Raw genomic sequence first — 15682 nt, 5'->3', positions numbered from 1 at the left:
AATATTTCTCCATTTCTGAAAATAGCCAGTGCACCTCAACCTTAGAACTGAAGATTTTTTTTATAAAATAAAAGACAAGTATTTTTCTCATATGCACAAATGTTATATTTTCCAACATTCGACAACACATTTCATTAAATAAAAAACAAAACATACAAGATATTTTACATACAAATGAAAAGCTATCAGACATATTGCGATATTACCATATGAGGCATTGAAATTTGCGCAGTGGGGACAATGTCTTCAATTATCCTAGACTCAATGATGGGCTCGGGAACAATCAAATTATCTTCAATGGTATGCTTCACCGAATCATGTGACTTCATGTGGTGGTAGAGTTTAGCACTCTGATTGAAACAACCTCCGCACACGTTACAGCTGTACGGTTTTTCATCAGTATGGAGACGCATGTGCTGTCGTAGTTTGGTGCCGAGGGCAAACAGTTTGTGACAGATCAGACACTGGTGCTGCTTCTCCATATGTTTCACTTTGATGTGCGTGTTGAGGGTAGAGCCGCATATGAATTTTTCAAGGCATAACTTGCATTGGTACGGTCGTTCTCCGGTGTGTATTCGCATGTGCTTTTTTAATGCTTGAGAATTGCCGAGTCTCCTGCCGCAGACGGTGCACTTTTTGGGTTTTTCACCTGTAAAATAATCATCAATTAAAATGGTTCCAGGCAACTGATATGAAAGAAAATTGGTCACACCATTAGGTCGATTCGCAAAGGCAGAAAAGCGATCAAACTATTTTTCATCAATCAGCTCCTTGCCAACACAGATGAGGCATGATCAGATGAGGCATTCTCTCGCTACAGTGGTCTCAACATTGTAAATCAATCAAAATCAGCTTCCCCCGCCGCCTGATGAGGTTAGTGCGATAATATTATATGTGACGCATAAAGCCTGAGGATTGATCTATTCAATTGCATATTTACATTAAACGTAATGCTTAGTCTTAAAGAGCATTTGACTTCTATTTTTTATTCAATGCGATGTGTTATTTATTATTATATGTATTTTATCTCTTCAAAATAAAACATTTACTTGCCATGCAAAGTCATCTCGCGTGTCACTAGTGGTATAGGTTCGCCACCACTGATATAAATTATATTAAATTCTACAGGATTTACTGAATACAATTTATATTATCATTTTGTAAAATGGAATTTTACCAAGTAAATGCTAACTCAATTAATATAATATATGTAATTTCTGCAGTTTCATTTAGTTTTAGTACATCATAGTATATTTAATCCTCGGTTTTACATTTTCATTTCCGGCAATTTACGTCTGAAATATTCAAAATTCAATTAAAATTCCCATTTATTTTAACACAAATGTAAAAATAACTGCTCATATTCAACACATCATTTTCAATCAACATATTCACGCCATACATGGATTTTAGATATTTTATAGGTAGACAAATATTTTTTGTCTATATGGCTTAATTTACGCAGGCTTTAATTGAATTTTAAAGACTAACCAACACCATCTACAATTTTTAGTTCAATGAAAACAAATAAGTAAGTACAACAGATAAAGTTTAGTGTGGACTATTTATGCCAGATCTCAACAGCCTACCTCCAAGCTTCGCCACAGTTACATCTCAAGTAGATGAATCACAAAAGAAACTACATACATCTCTCATATTACGTATACGAAAAGTTTGTCTTCACCTTTCACAGAAAAATATTGTTAGTTCAATAAAAAAGGTGAAAGATCACATTGACATAATATGCACCGCAACAATTATTTGCATGATTTATTAAAAAAATACCTCCAATTTACGTATTCCCGCTACATTCTTTTTGTCAGTCTTTAAACAACTTCAAAGATTTAAAATTTGTTTATCTCTTATAAATGGCATAAAGATGTAATATTATATTATAAATACAAAAAATAGCAGTTGAAAAAAAAGTTTACCAGTATGTGTTCTCTTATGCTCATGTAAAGAGGACGCTGTTGCAAGAAACTTATCACAGATGGAACATTTATATGGTTTTTCCCCTGTATGTGTTCGTAAATGCGTCTCTAGTGATAATTTAGTGACGAAAGCCCGTTTGCAACCTTCGTACGTACACGCGAATGGCTTCTCAAATGAATGTATATGATTGATATGAGATGTCAACTCTCCCGTCGTAACATATTTATTTCCGCAGATCTTACACTCATGGTTCTTTTCCCCCCGATGGACTTTCATGTGAACGTAAAGACCGTTGCGGGTCGCTAGGCTTTTGCCGCATTCGGTGCACATGTAATGCTTTGCGGTGGAATGAGATTTTATGTGCTCTTTGAGTTCCGACGATTGCTTGTATCGTTTCGGACACTGATCGCATGAGTAAGGCCGTTCGCCTGTATGTATTCTGGTATGTCTCTTTAAGTCGTCGGACCGCAGGAAACACTTGCCACAGAATGTGCACAGTTTGTTCTTCTGGTTTTCTTGGTGGATCTTCATGTGTCTCGCTAATGTTTGTGTCTGTGAAAAGACCTGATTGCAAATATCGCAAAACACAGAATTGATATTCTTCTGTTTATCGTGATCGTTTTTTAGATGTCTTTTTAAGTCTCTCTGTTCGGTGAAACACTGAATACATTCAGGGCAAGGAAAGAGAGGTTGGCTAGTCTCATCGTCTACGTATTCTTCGAAATCAATATTCTCAACATTGTCATCGTCCAGAATTTTGTGTCGTTTCGTTTTAGGGAATTTAAATTTTTTAGTTTTCCAGTTGTTCTTTACATTTTTGGTCACAGTACTTTGCGGGTTGCCATTTTTGTCTTCTATTTGAATTTCTATTTTGGGTTCGAGGAATCCGAATGCCATCTGTCCGGGGTTTACCGTTTGGTCGACTTCGTGACATACGGTCTCTTCTTTCACTTTTACCGAATCAATGTCTTGGATGCGCAGATAGCTCCTCAACTCTGCATCAGAAGTCTCGCATTGTTGTTTGAAAGTAAAAGCACTTTGTGTAATTTGCAAACACTGAGAGCATATAACAGAAGGCAGCCCATCATCTTCAACAATCTGAAGTTGAAAAACAAAAGAAATATTGGAACATGAAAAGTTGTTATACTAAAACAGCGGTCCCCAACCTTTCGGACCTCGCGGACCACTACCACGTATTTTTTCAACACTAACTGTTAAAAACTCGATATGTCAATATAATGATAAAAGAATTATAATAAATTGTACACTTATGAACACAGATATTCATTACGAAAAATGCAAAAAAAAACATTTTAAATTTCATTTTATCAAAAAAGAATCAATACAATTATTAAATTAATATGAATTCTACGTCGACATAGAGGTACATAAAAGATTAATTACAGGTAGGTACCTACCTAATAGAAAGATAATCAGTGCGACCTTTGTTGCTGCTTGTTTAAAACAAGCCGTATTCTTGGTTCCAATGACTTTTTAATAAATACGAAAATTGCAAATATATTCAAATTACTCTGCGGACCACCAAATTCTCAACCGTCAAAAAAGTCAACCGAGGGAGGTAACTTATGGAATCGGACTCATTGCATAACGCATGCGCAGTAGAACAATAGTGGCAAACCTGCCGGAAGAAATACGAACTACACCAAACAGAATATTTTGACGTCTACCGATTATGTCCGAATCTGTCTGAGTCTGTCAAATAGCAACACACGATGACAACATAGCGTCTCGCTTACGCTTGAAGAATGAGACTGACAAGACAGTCAGCACTTTTACATGTAAACAATTATTATCGTGATAGTTTAAAATACACACTATCAGTGCAAGTAAATCCATGCACGTGTACAGGCGCTAAGTGCATATTATTATGTACCATCAAATACGGTGAGATTAGACCAATGCTATCTTCAAAACTTTTTGTACCCAACTTTGGTAGATAGTGCACTATATAATTATTTTGGTATTATGTATCATGATTACTTTTTTCAAGAAAATATTGCATTATAATATTAAAAAGTTTCGATTCTTTTCTACTGATATGATGCCACACTCACTCCACTGATGTATTTATAAAAAATTTGAAAACCTTATCGAAAGATATAGGCAGGTTCAGAAGTAACGATACCCGGTGCCAGTCTCGAGTATCGAAAGCCGTCAATAGACTTTGAACTAAAGTAAGGCGCACACAAGACAATATTATGGTGAAGCGGGATGACCCAGCCTGCAGATGCAGTGAATTGTAAACCTTTGAACACCCGTTCTTATGCAAGGCATGCCCACTGAAATGCAACTTTCAACGAGATCCAACAAGGTGAAGAAACGGAGTCGCTTTTGTCAACTACTGGAGCGACATCTAGTAGCTGCTGAAGATTCAGACATGAAGAAAAAGAAAAGTGATATGCATACTTTTTAATTTAGCAGTCGAAATATGATGATTTTTATCAAACATAATTTAATCCTTTCCACGCGGACGGTACACCTGTTGTACACTAATTAATTGGGCATTCGATATAATTAGCATGTTATTTAAATGCGGTAATTAAATAGTAATTAAATGCTCCGCAGTCAACAAGTTAAGTAGCTGTGTAGGTAGTGTTCATTATTACTGTTATTTAACTTCATATAACAAAATATGTTCAATAAATTTTCCATTGAAGTTTGCAATTGACTTGTAATTTTGAAAAATGTTCATTTTGAGATCCGTATTTATCATATTGTTCACACTTGGGTCCATACTATGATAGTTTTCGACAGACATACAGCCTTTAAAAACGATGTATTCACAACTTTCTCTTGATAGTTTATTGACAATACAATGATTGTAGTCAATTGTAGTTCATTCGGGTATAAAAACGATTTCAATAGGTGTAATAGTTAATTAAAATCTAATTTTTTATAAGTAAGTTCCAGTCAAAGGACATTAAGGTAAATGTACCAGTAGTTGACCATGTACCAGTAGTTGACCTTTTTTCAATAAAATGCCCAAAATAAGAAACTTAGACACAGGATTGCTCTAAATTGTAAAGTTGAGACAAGTGAAGCCATCTGTGGTCGGATTGAGGAACTAACACATTACCATATGTCATAGTAGCGTCATAGCAGCTATTTGAAAACAACACATCACGCCGTAAGCATTTTATTTTTAATTTCTTAAGTAAATTGTTAAGGATATCAGTGGATGTAAGCATATGGCAATTTAATGTTTTTGACTTCATAATATCAAGTTAATGTATTACGGGCAGTCATAATATTGAAGTATCGATATCATTTGTAATTTTTAAGTTATATTTACAAGGAAGCAAGTTTGTGGGGGGGTCAACTACTCAAACTTTTTTTAATACTTTTTCAGTAGTTGACCAGGGTGGTCAACTACTAGATAAATTAAATAAAATTATTTCACTTAGTTTTGAACAATTTTTACATTCATAAGTATGGAACGATGATTATTTATTAATTAGAAGTGTCTAGGGTGGTTCTGTCCAGTAGATGACCTAGGCGTCAACTTTATTTTTTCGGAAAACAAAAATTTCTTGAATTATAGCCCTGAATATATAGCAACTGAATGAAGCAGGCCAACAATAGCCGACAACTTACGAGAAATAGCGACGCGATAAAATAAATGCAGGGCATCACGGAGGATTTACTTTGGTCATTATAACGTACCCATATAATTAATAATGTTAACGTTAGCTTTGCCGCAAATTGTCTATCAGCCTACCTCACCATACTTTTTTATATAACCTGCCTGCTTCACCATACTTTTATATAACCTGCCGCCCCTAGGGGAGCAGGGTCTTAGCCAAAAAAGAAATCGAGACAGTGTACCAGCAGGTAAATGCCGACGATAAAGAATGCATAACCGTCATAGTAACAGGGAGTGTCGGTGGGGCTGTCACACCAACGACAGTCCTCTACAAGTACAAAAGAATTCCTCAAGAAATTTCCGAAAATGTGGACTTTGTCCATGGTGCCCTTAACAGATTGATCGCCAACTAGTTTTACATAAAATAGTTAAAAAATGATTATTTGTCTCTAAGGTATTATTTGATAGGTAATGAAAGAATATAATGTTTTTTTTTCATTTTGATGATTTTTTTACGTAAATATTGGTTTTTATGATGTGCCGGCCACATGTGTCCGTCGCGGCGCCAACAAGTTAATTTATTCTATTGCGCCGGGCCGGCCACTTCGCCGGTCACCTGTCCATATGTGTTGATGAGAGCATGGTGCCATTTCGCGGTCGAATTATATTTAGATTTAGATAGTATAATAAACAGAAAAGGCACAAATACGGAATAAAAGTTTTCAAATTGGGTAGTATAATATCTGGATACACATAAACTGGAAATATATGTATACATACCTTATAATCATTTTTTTTATTCTATTTTTTTATTATTTACATATTTTTTATAACTTACATTTTATAATCTATTTAATTTTTATTTTTATATCAACAAAAACACATTTACAATTTAAAAGGAAAACTTTTTTTTTCATTATGTACATTCTTTACATTAGTGAGCCTATATTTTGTGACTGGGAAGACATATTTTCAGGCCAAGTGGCAGTTATATACAGAAGGGCCATGCCGGTCACCGCGTATCGAAAAATGCACTGCGCGCGTGCCCGCCGGCGCTGTAGAACAACTCTAAGGCAGGTCTTCTTTGCCGGTCACCGGTGACCCCCATGGCCCCCTGAACGTAATCCAATGCCGGTCACCGGTGACCCCCATGGCGATCAACGTGTTAAGCTGTAACAATACCAGGAGAATCATAAAGTGTGCCTTCAATGGTTACATCAGAGGAACCCAAGCGGTATTTAGAGAGAGTTCCTGAGTAAAAACATTGATGAGGAAAATCTTGAATCATTCCGCAAAAACAACGAACCTGATAAAGATGATAAGTCACTGTTCGCACCTGTGACGAAAAGTAAAAAATGAGTTGGAAAATATCACTCCACCTGACCCGGTCAGACTCATCGATGAGGCATTGCAAGAAGAGGAATCCGATGGTATGATGTCTTTGACCACCTGGAATACTATGAATTATTATGATGTTTCATCTCCAATCGCTAGGGCACCTGTGGCTGGTCTAACGACTTGTGATGGTGATTCGTCTCCAATCGCCAGTGAACCCGTGGCTGGTCCATCAAATATTCGTAGTCCATTCAAGAGACATTTTTCTTCCCCGGTGAAGGAAAAGAAAAATTCAAGAAGAAAGCAAAAAAGGGAAAAAACCCCCACCAGTGTTTCCGGCAAACCTTGACAGGAGTATTTCCTAAACAAAAAGAGGAAGAAAGAAGAAATGGAACGGTTGAAAAAAGAACGAGCTGCAGAGAGGCAAAAAAAGAAAGAACTAAATGAGCAAGCAAAGGAAGAAAAAAAATGGGGGAATTGAAAGCAGTCAAGAAGAAAATGCGTTTTTCTTCCGAGTCTTCTAACCCAAGTGTTGACATTTCAGACTCAGCGGAGAGTGAATGGCATAAGTCTAGTGATGAAAGCTTTAAGTCTAAAACTCGATGGCTGCCCGTTATGAAAGTCATTAATGAACATTATATTATAATACTTCCCGGGGAAAATCGTCCATATTTCTTAAGTAAAAGCTACTATTTCATCGATGCAAAATTGCGGGAGACTATGAAAAATGGCCAGAGCGACCGGATGTACTTAGCTATGAATGGAAGGCGGTAGTATCCCACATAAATGACCCGACGCAAGTAAGCAAAACTCGTAATGTTTATTTAGTTCCGGAATCGGACTTTATTTGGAATATCTAAGGATTTTTATGTTAAGTTTTATTTTGGTAAGTACTGAGCCTATGCGTTACTATGTAGTATGTATGTACTTAGTTGCTAAAATAAATATATTTTTGTATTTTTAGTTTGAAGTAACTAATTTTGCACCTTTTGTTACCCGAACAAAGCTGATGATTGGCTGTCAAACAAAATCCTCTCCTATGTAACTTGTTACTGAACCGCCCATTGCTACCAAGTTGATTCAAGTAGCTATGGGCTAGAGTGGTCTGACAGGAAGCCCTGAGGCAACTCTGATGACAGATTTGCCATAAAGCCTTCTGATTAGACATGGTCAACTACTGAAAAATATAGTGGTCAACTACTGGAACCCCTGATTAGACATGGTCAACTACTGAAACATATAGTGGTCAACTACTGGAACTTTCATTTTTTTGGATGGTCAACTATTGGAACAAAAACATGGTGTTGAAAAATTGAACACAATTTTTTTGTAACAGACCCTTTCTTAATTTTTGTCTTGTCATATTAATTAAGACATTTGATCCATTATGAGTAGACTTGCTTTGCCAACATTCGGTGTAATACTAAACGTTAATCGTTATTTTTGTTGATTTTTTTTCTTAAATGGTCAACTACTGGTACATTTACCTTATACATTAGAATTTTGATTCAATTTCCATCATTTACCCTCAGTCGATAGTTTTTTTATTATATTTGTATGTAAATATGCAAATTAAACGAACCTCAATAGGCGCTAAAGACATCAACATTTCCTTAATATAATTAGTTTTTCGGTTCAATCCGTAGTGTGAAAAGATTGACTCCATTTTTCCGTGTGATCCCATGCAGGCACGGCAAATCTCATTTAAATTAAATCTTTTAGAAGTACGACTACTGTCATTGATTGATGCGTTTGCCTCCATTTATTATATTATTGTTTGGGAAAACCACATAAATAGAGAAACTAAACGATATTACTACAAACTCAACAGTTTGACAGAACAGATGTCAATAGTCAATACCATAGACTAATATACTTAAGTCAATACATAAAGTATGTATCTACCTATAATCCCTATAAATTAAATTGCTGACAATGTCTAGTATTATTAGAATTAGACAATAATAATTACAAAGAGATTCCAAATTATCATTATTTATATATTTTTAATATTAAATTAAATTGTACATAAGCTGAACATAAATTTTGAACTGAAATAAGTATAAAAAAAATGTAAATGATAATATTATGCAAAAATAATTATTTTCATATGCGACTAAAATAACGTTTCCTGCAATATAAAATATGTACTATTTTTAACTAGAATGTGAATGCATAATAAAAAAATTTGAAAAAATAGGTACCATTTTTTTTAATATTAATGTCTCGATATGAATTTACAACGTTACCTACCTAGGTAGTTTATTAAAATTGAAAATTCATTAATTTATTTTTCCTCATTCCAGTCTTTTAATTAGCTTACATAACTATTCTTACGAAAATATTAAAATCGGGATCAAGATAAAGTTCATTTTCGTTCTCATTTTAGCTGCCACAATAGATTTTATTTATTATTCTATAAATACTTTTAACCCAGCACACAAAAAAAAAATACGATTATACAATAATTTTGGCATAATTTAAAAAGTTGATTTGAGCTGGCAATACAACGTAAAAACGTCACTTGTCCTGTTATGGTTAATTTTGTACCTGACTTTCCTTTTATTATTTCTTGTAAAAATTCATAATAAGAAACGAAATATGATTTGATATCATCTCATGTTGTTGTTATGTGAGTCGACGTTGAACATTTCTCTGAAATGTCAATAAAATATTTACAAGTTTGCGAAGATGAAAACGAAGAACCCATCGAGTTACCCACAGAGGAAGACGGCTCGATCCTCCTGAGCACGGTCTCGGCGCAATTCTTCGGCTGCTGCGGCCTCAAATATCGCCATCCGACATCTCAGAGTTTCCGGGGGCTCCGCTTGGCCGACGACCGACTGTACCCCCCTTCCGACGGCGGATGGGGCACTCATCAGTATATCTGCGTGTTCCCGAAGAAACCGAAAGTTGACACCGTCGCGACGGAAAAGAAGCGCGACAACAAGTTGAGATGCTCCGATCTGATCGTGCTCGGACTCCCGTGGAAGACTAACGAGGAAGCTATCAAAGAGTACTTTCAGACTTTCGGGGACCTCCTCCTCGTCCAGATCAAGAGGGACGGCAAGACCGGCTCTTCGAAAGGGTTCGGATTCATTAAGTTTTATAACTATGACGCTCAAATTAAGGTCTTGGGGCAGAGGCACCTGATCGACGGCAGATGGTGTGACGTGCGAATTCCGAATTCTAAGGAAGGCCTGGTCCCCAAGGTACCCAGTAAAGTGTTCGTCGGCAGATGCACTGAGAGCATGACCGCCGACGACCTGAGGGAATACTTTGGAAAATTCGGGCAGGTGACGGATGTTTTTATACCTAAACCGTTCAGGGCATTCAGCTTTGTCACTTTCCTCGATCCGGAAGTGGCTCAGAGTCTTTGCGGAGAAGATCACATAATCAAAGGAGTGTCTGTCAATATATCAAATGCTTCTCCGAAGCAGGATCAAAATAAATACCATCAAATTAGGCCTAATAAATCACAAAATAATGAAATTGTTCCGAGGCATTCGAGAAATTACCCGAATAACACAGCGGTGTCGTCGAATTACCAATGGACCGGTCGTAATATAGAAGTGATAAACATGAGAAATATGGGCGTCAGCGGGGCTATAAACAATCAGCCGTCGGCCAGCAATGGTAACAACCAATCGGGGAATGTGAACTTGCCTCTTAATATAAACTCCATTCCGGTGAATCAGGCCATAGTGGCCGCGGCTCTAAACCAAGCAGGGTGGGGGCTGGTCAACAATATGCCCAATATGGCCAACATGCCCGTGGAGAGCTACCAGGGACCCCAGGCGCAGCCGGGCCCTGTCTCCCACCAGAGAGGGGGATTCTTAAACTGGGTGCCTCAAAACAATAACGGGAACGATAGTCAAGGAAATCAGTGGCCCCTCCAACAAGATGTTTCTGCTAAAAATTATGTTAAGTATGATTAAAAGATTTTTATACTCTTTTTAAATCTAATGGGTATGTAAATAATGTATATACAGCTAATGTAGCTAATGAACTCGGAGATACATTATAAATTATTATTATACTTTATAGAAATACTTGAGATATGTTTGAGAACTTTATATATATACCAGAATAAAGATGAATATTTAAATGTTATTTTATTATTTTTGTCTTTATTTCATTTTCACCGAAATCACATTTCATGTCCATGTTGTTTTGTGGTGGGGAACACAATAAACTTTTCCCATAATTTGACCTCTATGAAGAATTATTTAAAACAACTATTAAAGAATTTTGTACATACCTATTTAATTACGGTTCGGCCTTTTTGATAAGCGATGTGATCCCATAAATTTAAGTAATTTTTAATAATTTAATATCTAAATAAGTCTAAAGCGGGTATGTAGACAACATTTTATATTGATTAATTTTTTTACAAAATATGGAAATCATTGTTGTTATTTTTATGTTCACATCAATAAATCTAATATGTACGTAAATTGACACAAACACCTCGGAAACATACCTATTAGAAAAATATTGGTAGAGACAGTCATGTTTAAACTCTGGTCAAAAAAAAAAACTATTGAATTTAATATATGTACCCCATATATTAAATTCAATTGCACCCCACTATCAAGAAAATGTAAAGAAAAACAATTATTGTTGAATATTAATGTTGATATATTTCAGAAGAATAGTGATTCATTATAACAATATATTATTCATTAGATAATGTGTCCTCTTGTATATCAAACGTTTGAAGTTGCTCAACGTTTTGAAACTTTATAATATTCGCACCGTGGTCTTTAAAAGTTTTCTTTTCAACTAACGAGGGCATTATTTGAATCAAGACGCTAACAGCTGAAAAAATAGTTAGTATATATTGTACGTGTTGGTAAGATAAAAAAAATATCCAGTTATGTCATATTTCATATTATTATCATTGCTTCTCACGGAAATTTACTAAATAACTAATAAAAACTATTATATGTTAGTATGGAAATAAAATTATAAAATTAACGATATGTCCTAAGAATTTACATGTGCAATGGGTAGTTAGTTAATCATTATTATTTACTGATAATATAATTATCGAAGTACTAATCTTAAAATGCAACCTAATATTCAATGTTCTATAAGAATCCGCTTAAGTATATTGACATGTATATGTTTAACCGCTGGCCACGATATTAAAATTATGCAGAAATTCCAGTGTAACGCAGAAATGTTACTATTACTATTTTATCACAATTATCACAATCACGCTAGCCGAGTGGTCTCAAAGGTTGTCGTCCGATTATTGAAGTTAAGCAACATTGGACGCGGATATTACTTGGATGGGCGACCGCTTGCGAACAATTGGGGGTGGGTTCTAATCCAGCTTCCGACAAATATTTTTTTATATTTTATTTTATTACTAATATGTATTTCTTAAATTATTAATATATATTTTTAACTTTTGTGAGACAAATATACGTTAAAAGGGGAGTTGTTTTTTTTAACATGTATATTATTATGTTGTACCGCTCGCCGTGATATTAAAATTGTGTGCACAAAATTCGAGTGTAACGCAAAATGTTACCGTGATACTCATTTATTTTCACATGAAAAAATAGTGCGCTACGGGGTTTGAAGACCTTTCGCCTAAGCGAAAGGTCTTAAGAGCTCCTAAGAGCTGGGCGCCATGCCTTTACGCCACAGACCTTACGGCCAATAGTGACAATTTTTGGTAATTGTACGGTTTAATGGCATAATTTTAGATATTTAAGAAAAAAATTTAGGGGTTAATTGAATTTTAAAAAGTAACAGACACTATCTACATCAGTGGTCGGTAACCTTTTCATAGACTGGGTAAAAAATCAATTATGAAAAAAAATATTTGGTTAGTGGGTAAATGCTGAGTACCTCTGCTTCGCGTTCTGCGTCCGATCCTATTAGTAATATATTTTAACCATTTTCTTTTATAGGTATTTAATGTAACAAGTTTTCAATCAACACATAATTTTGATCAATAAATTAAAACAATCAAAATCATACAAGATAAGATAATAAATATTATATAGCTACTATTATCTAATATTAAATTTATCATACGTTAATGACGGTAATAAAATATATTATTTTAATTTAATGACAATCGACAGTGTGTTGTTTAAATGTTAATTAGGTACAAAAGTTTTAATTGTTTTCAGATGGCTGATTATTAGTACATATGAATCACTCAAATATGAATTAAAATGTAATTTATTTATTGATTTTAATTGATACTACAAGTGTTTACCTGGTCTTAAAGGAATTATGTTTAAAGCAATTTTTGCAAGATGATGGCTTGATTTCCTGTCATTTGTATTATGAAGAGATATAATGAACATAAGTGTCATCATTACAAAAAATACCAGCACAAATCCAATAAAAGTACCCATCTTCTGTTTATTATAAGAAAATTAGTCTTTAAAGGGGATATCTGTACTAATAATAATAGGTACAGATATATTATTTTATTTTGATTATAAACTGACAGAAGCCTAACAAAAATATTATATTGTTATTAGAATTCCATTTTTGCAACAGGATATTTAAAAAAAATAGGAGGTATCTACCTAAATGTTATAATTATATTCTTATTGACGTGTAAAACACATAAGTAAGTTTTATTTGCTGTCACCAATGCCACAATAATTTGGCTTTGTTAACTTGTTGACCGCGGAGAATTTAATTCCTATTTAATTACCGCATTTAAATAACATGCTAATTATATCGAATGGCCAATTAATTAGTGTACAACAGGTGTGCCGTCCGCCTGGAAAGGATTAAGGCTTGCTTACACGTGCTTAGTGCTAAACACTAGTACTCACTACTCGCATTAATATTGCCACGTGTAAACAGGCCGAATTAGTAATAAGCATTAGTATTCGGCCTGTTTAAATGTGTCAGTATTACTGCAAGTAGGTAGTGAGTACAAATGACAAGTAGTAAGTCCATATAAACAAGCCATTAGCTTAATATTTTGAAAACCTACTTCTATAGAGATAGAACCTAAATGTATGAAATTGTAGCAAAAAAAGGATCACGTCCACATATGAAATTAGCTACAAGTGACTTCGCATTGAAGGTTCATTTGCAGAGAACTTCACATTACTGCTATGATATTTATTTGCCAATTTGCAGGGTGTATAAAAAGACATTCCGCCATGATGAGTAGAAAAGCAGCAAATAATACTATGCTTCGTTATTATTATTCTGTAGAAAAATCATGTCAATTTTGTGTAAAAGCGTTTATAACTGCACAAGTGTCAAGTAATCACAATACACATAAAAAATGGCCGCCAATGCATATGTAAGAAAATCAGAATGGCAACTGTGTGATCTTAATACCTATTTGTGGAGTATACCAACTTAGCCGTATTTCATGCACTTTTTTTTGCTCCTAATTTCATAACAGAAATAATGTAGGTATAAAGCGTCAATGACATTAAGCTACTTTACGAGCTGCTTGTTGGCAAATTTAAAATCTACCTGTAAAGTTGCCCAGTGTCGTCATCGAACAAGCTAACAAGCAGATTGTAAACAATCTACCGAGAAAAGTTGAGAGCCGGTCAACTTTACACGCTACACGCTGGCGTGTGGACCTACTGCGTCTGCGCAGTAGAGCGTTGTAACGACCTCCCAGTAAAAAAACGAACTACTTTCTGTCAAAATAGTCGCTAACTTGTTGCATTCTCAGCGAATGGAAAGTTTTGTGTGTCATCATCACAATCGCATTTCATGGCATAATGCAGAGGCTACATCATTCTTATAGAAATGGTGCAGGATGAGAGACAATCGGCTAAGACCAAAGAATTTTGACTTTAAAAATAGAAGAAGTCTTATGCGTCAATGACATTGAGCTACTTTACAAGCTGTTTGTTGACGAATTTAAAAGCGGGCGATTCATCACAGTAGCTTGCTTTTAAATTTGTCAACAAACAGCTTGTAAAGTAGCTCAATGTCATTGACGCATAAGACTTCTTCTATTTTTAAAGTCAAAATTCTTTGGTCTTAGCCGATTGTCTCTCATCCTGCACCATTTCTATAAGAATGATGTAGCCTCTGCATTATGCCATGAAATGCGGACCATCGGAATAAACAGTAGAATTAATAGTACCTATTAGTTTATGCATCTCGTGGGAGTGTGATAACTGATAAGGAATCAAACCGTTATTAAGTTGGTGAGTAGGTACCTAATACTAAATCATTAGATTTTTTTTGGTTTCCAATAATAATGAAAAATCTCTACCATAAAGCCTACAATATTATAGAAATTTGTTTAATTCAATCCACCGAAACATATAGAATACTATTTAAATTTAATACCTAGTAGATAATAATAACTATCAAAATATAATAAATTATAATTTATTAGGCTTTTTTTATCATGTTTTATAAAATTTAATAATAAAATATACCGACATTAGGGCGATGCTTATACCAGCAGATTTATATCAAATCAAGCTTCAATATTGGACGATACCTAAAATAAAAAAGATTTCAGTTATACACATTTATATTTTTATAAAAATCCATGTTTTTTTAAATAAATACTTATAAAAAATATTACAAGTAGTAGGTGGTCAAAAATCTACACGGTAAAAAATTGAAAACGAAATAAACTAAATTTTAATAATGAATATGACCATAAATATAATGAAATAATAATGTTATTCGTGACATTAATATGTAACAAATTCACATTTTTTTACAATGATAATTGTAAGTTTATCTTTAACTTAAAAAAAAATCTTTTTAATGTATTCAGATACATATGTATTAATTGATACAGTTGAAATTTTAAATTATCATAAATTGTCCCAA

The 15682-nt window shown here is 34.4% G+C and overlaps 2 protein-coding genes across 2 annotated transcripts; one reads left to right on the top strand and one right to left on the bottom strand.

The window, feature by feature from the left end:
- Positions 1 to 85: 85 nt before the first annotated feature.
- LOC147063394 (uncharacterized) lies at positions 86 to 8723 on the bottom strand. The gene is made up of 3 exons (XM_085959945.1): positions 8454 to 8723; positions 1932 to 3030; positions 86 to 649 (listed from the first exon to the last, which is right to left on the bottom strand). Exons 1-3 carry the CDS (start codon positions 8631 to 8633, stop codon positions 186 to 188), a joined length of 1743 nt encoding a protein of 580 aa, XP_085816071.1. The 5' UTR covers positions 8634 to 8723; the 3' UTR covers positions 86 to 185.
- A 591-nt stretch (positions 8724 to 9314) lies between these two features.
- LOC147063393 (TAR DNA-binding protein 43-like) lies at positions 9315 to 10979 on the top strand. The gene has a single exon (XM_085959449.1). It carries the CDS (start codon positions 9532 to 9534, stop codon positions 10807 to 10809), a length of 1278 nt encoding a protein of 425 aa, XP_085815575.1. The 5' UTR covers positions 9315 to 9531; the 3' UTR covers positions 10810 to 10979.
- Positions 10980 to 15682: the final 4703 nt, after the last annotated feature.

Source organism: Rhyacophila brunnea, unplaced genomic scaffold (genome assembly GCF_057557595.1).
Source record: "Rhyacophila brunnea isolate RB1 unplaced genomic scaffold, BYU_Rbru_1.0 scaffold_9, whole genome shotgun sequence".
NCBI lineage: Eukaryota > Metazoa > Arthropoda > Insecta > Trichoptera > Rhyacophilidae > Rhyacophila > Rhyacophila brunnea.
The sequence above is the reverse complement of the archived record's forward strand: the minus strand, read 5'-3'. Positions and strand labels throughout refer to the sequence as shown.

Coding starts and splice junctions, on each gene's coding strand:
- LOC147063394 (XM_085959945.1), bottom strand. CDS start 8,633: ATGGAGGCAAACGCATCAATCAATGACAGTAGTCGTACTTCTAAAAGA. Junction 3,031..8,453: donor TGTCTTTAGCGCCTATTGAG/GTTCGTTTAATT, acceptor TTTCAACTTCAG/ATTGTTGAAGATGATGGGCT. Junction 650..1,931: donor GCATAAGAGAACACATACTG/GTAAACTTTTTT, acceptor ATTATTTTACAG/GTGAAAAACCCAAAAAGTGC.
- LOC147063393 (XM_085959449.1), top strand. CDS start 9,532: ATGTCAATAAAATATTTACAAGTTTGCGAAGATGAAAACGAAGAACCC.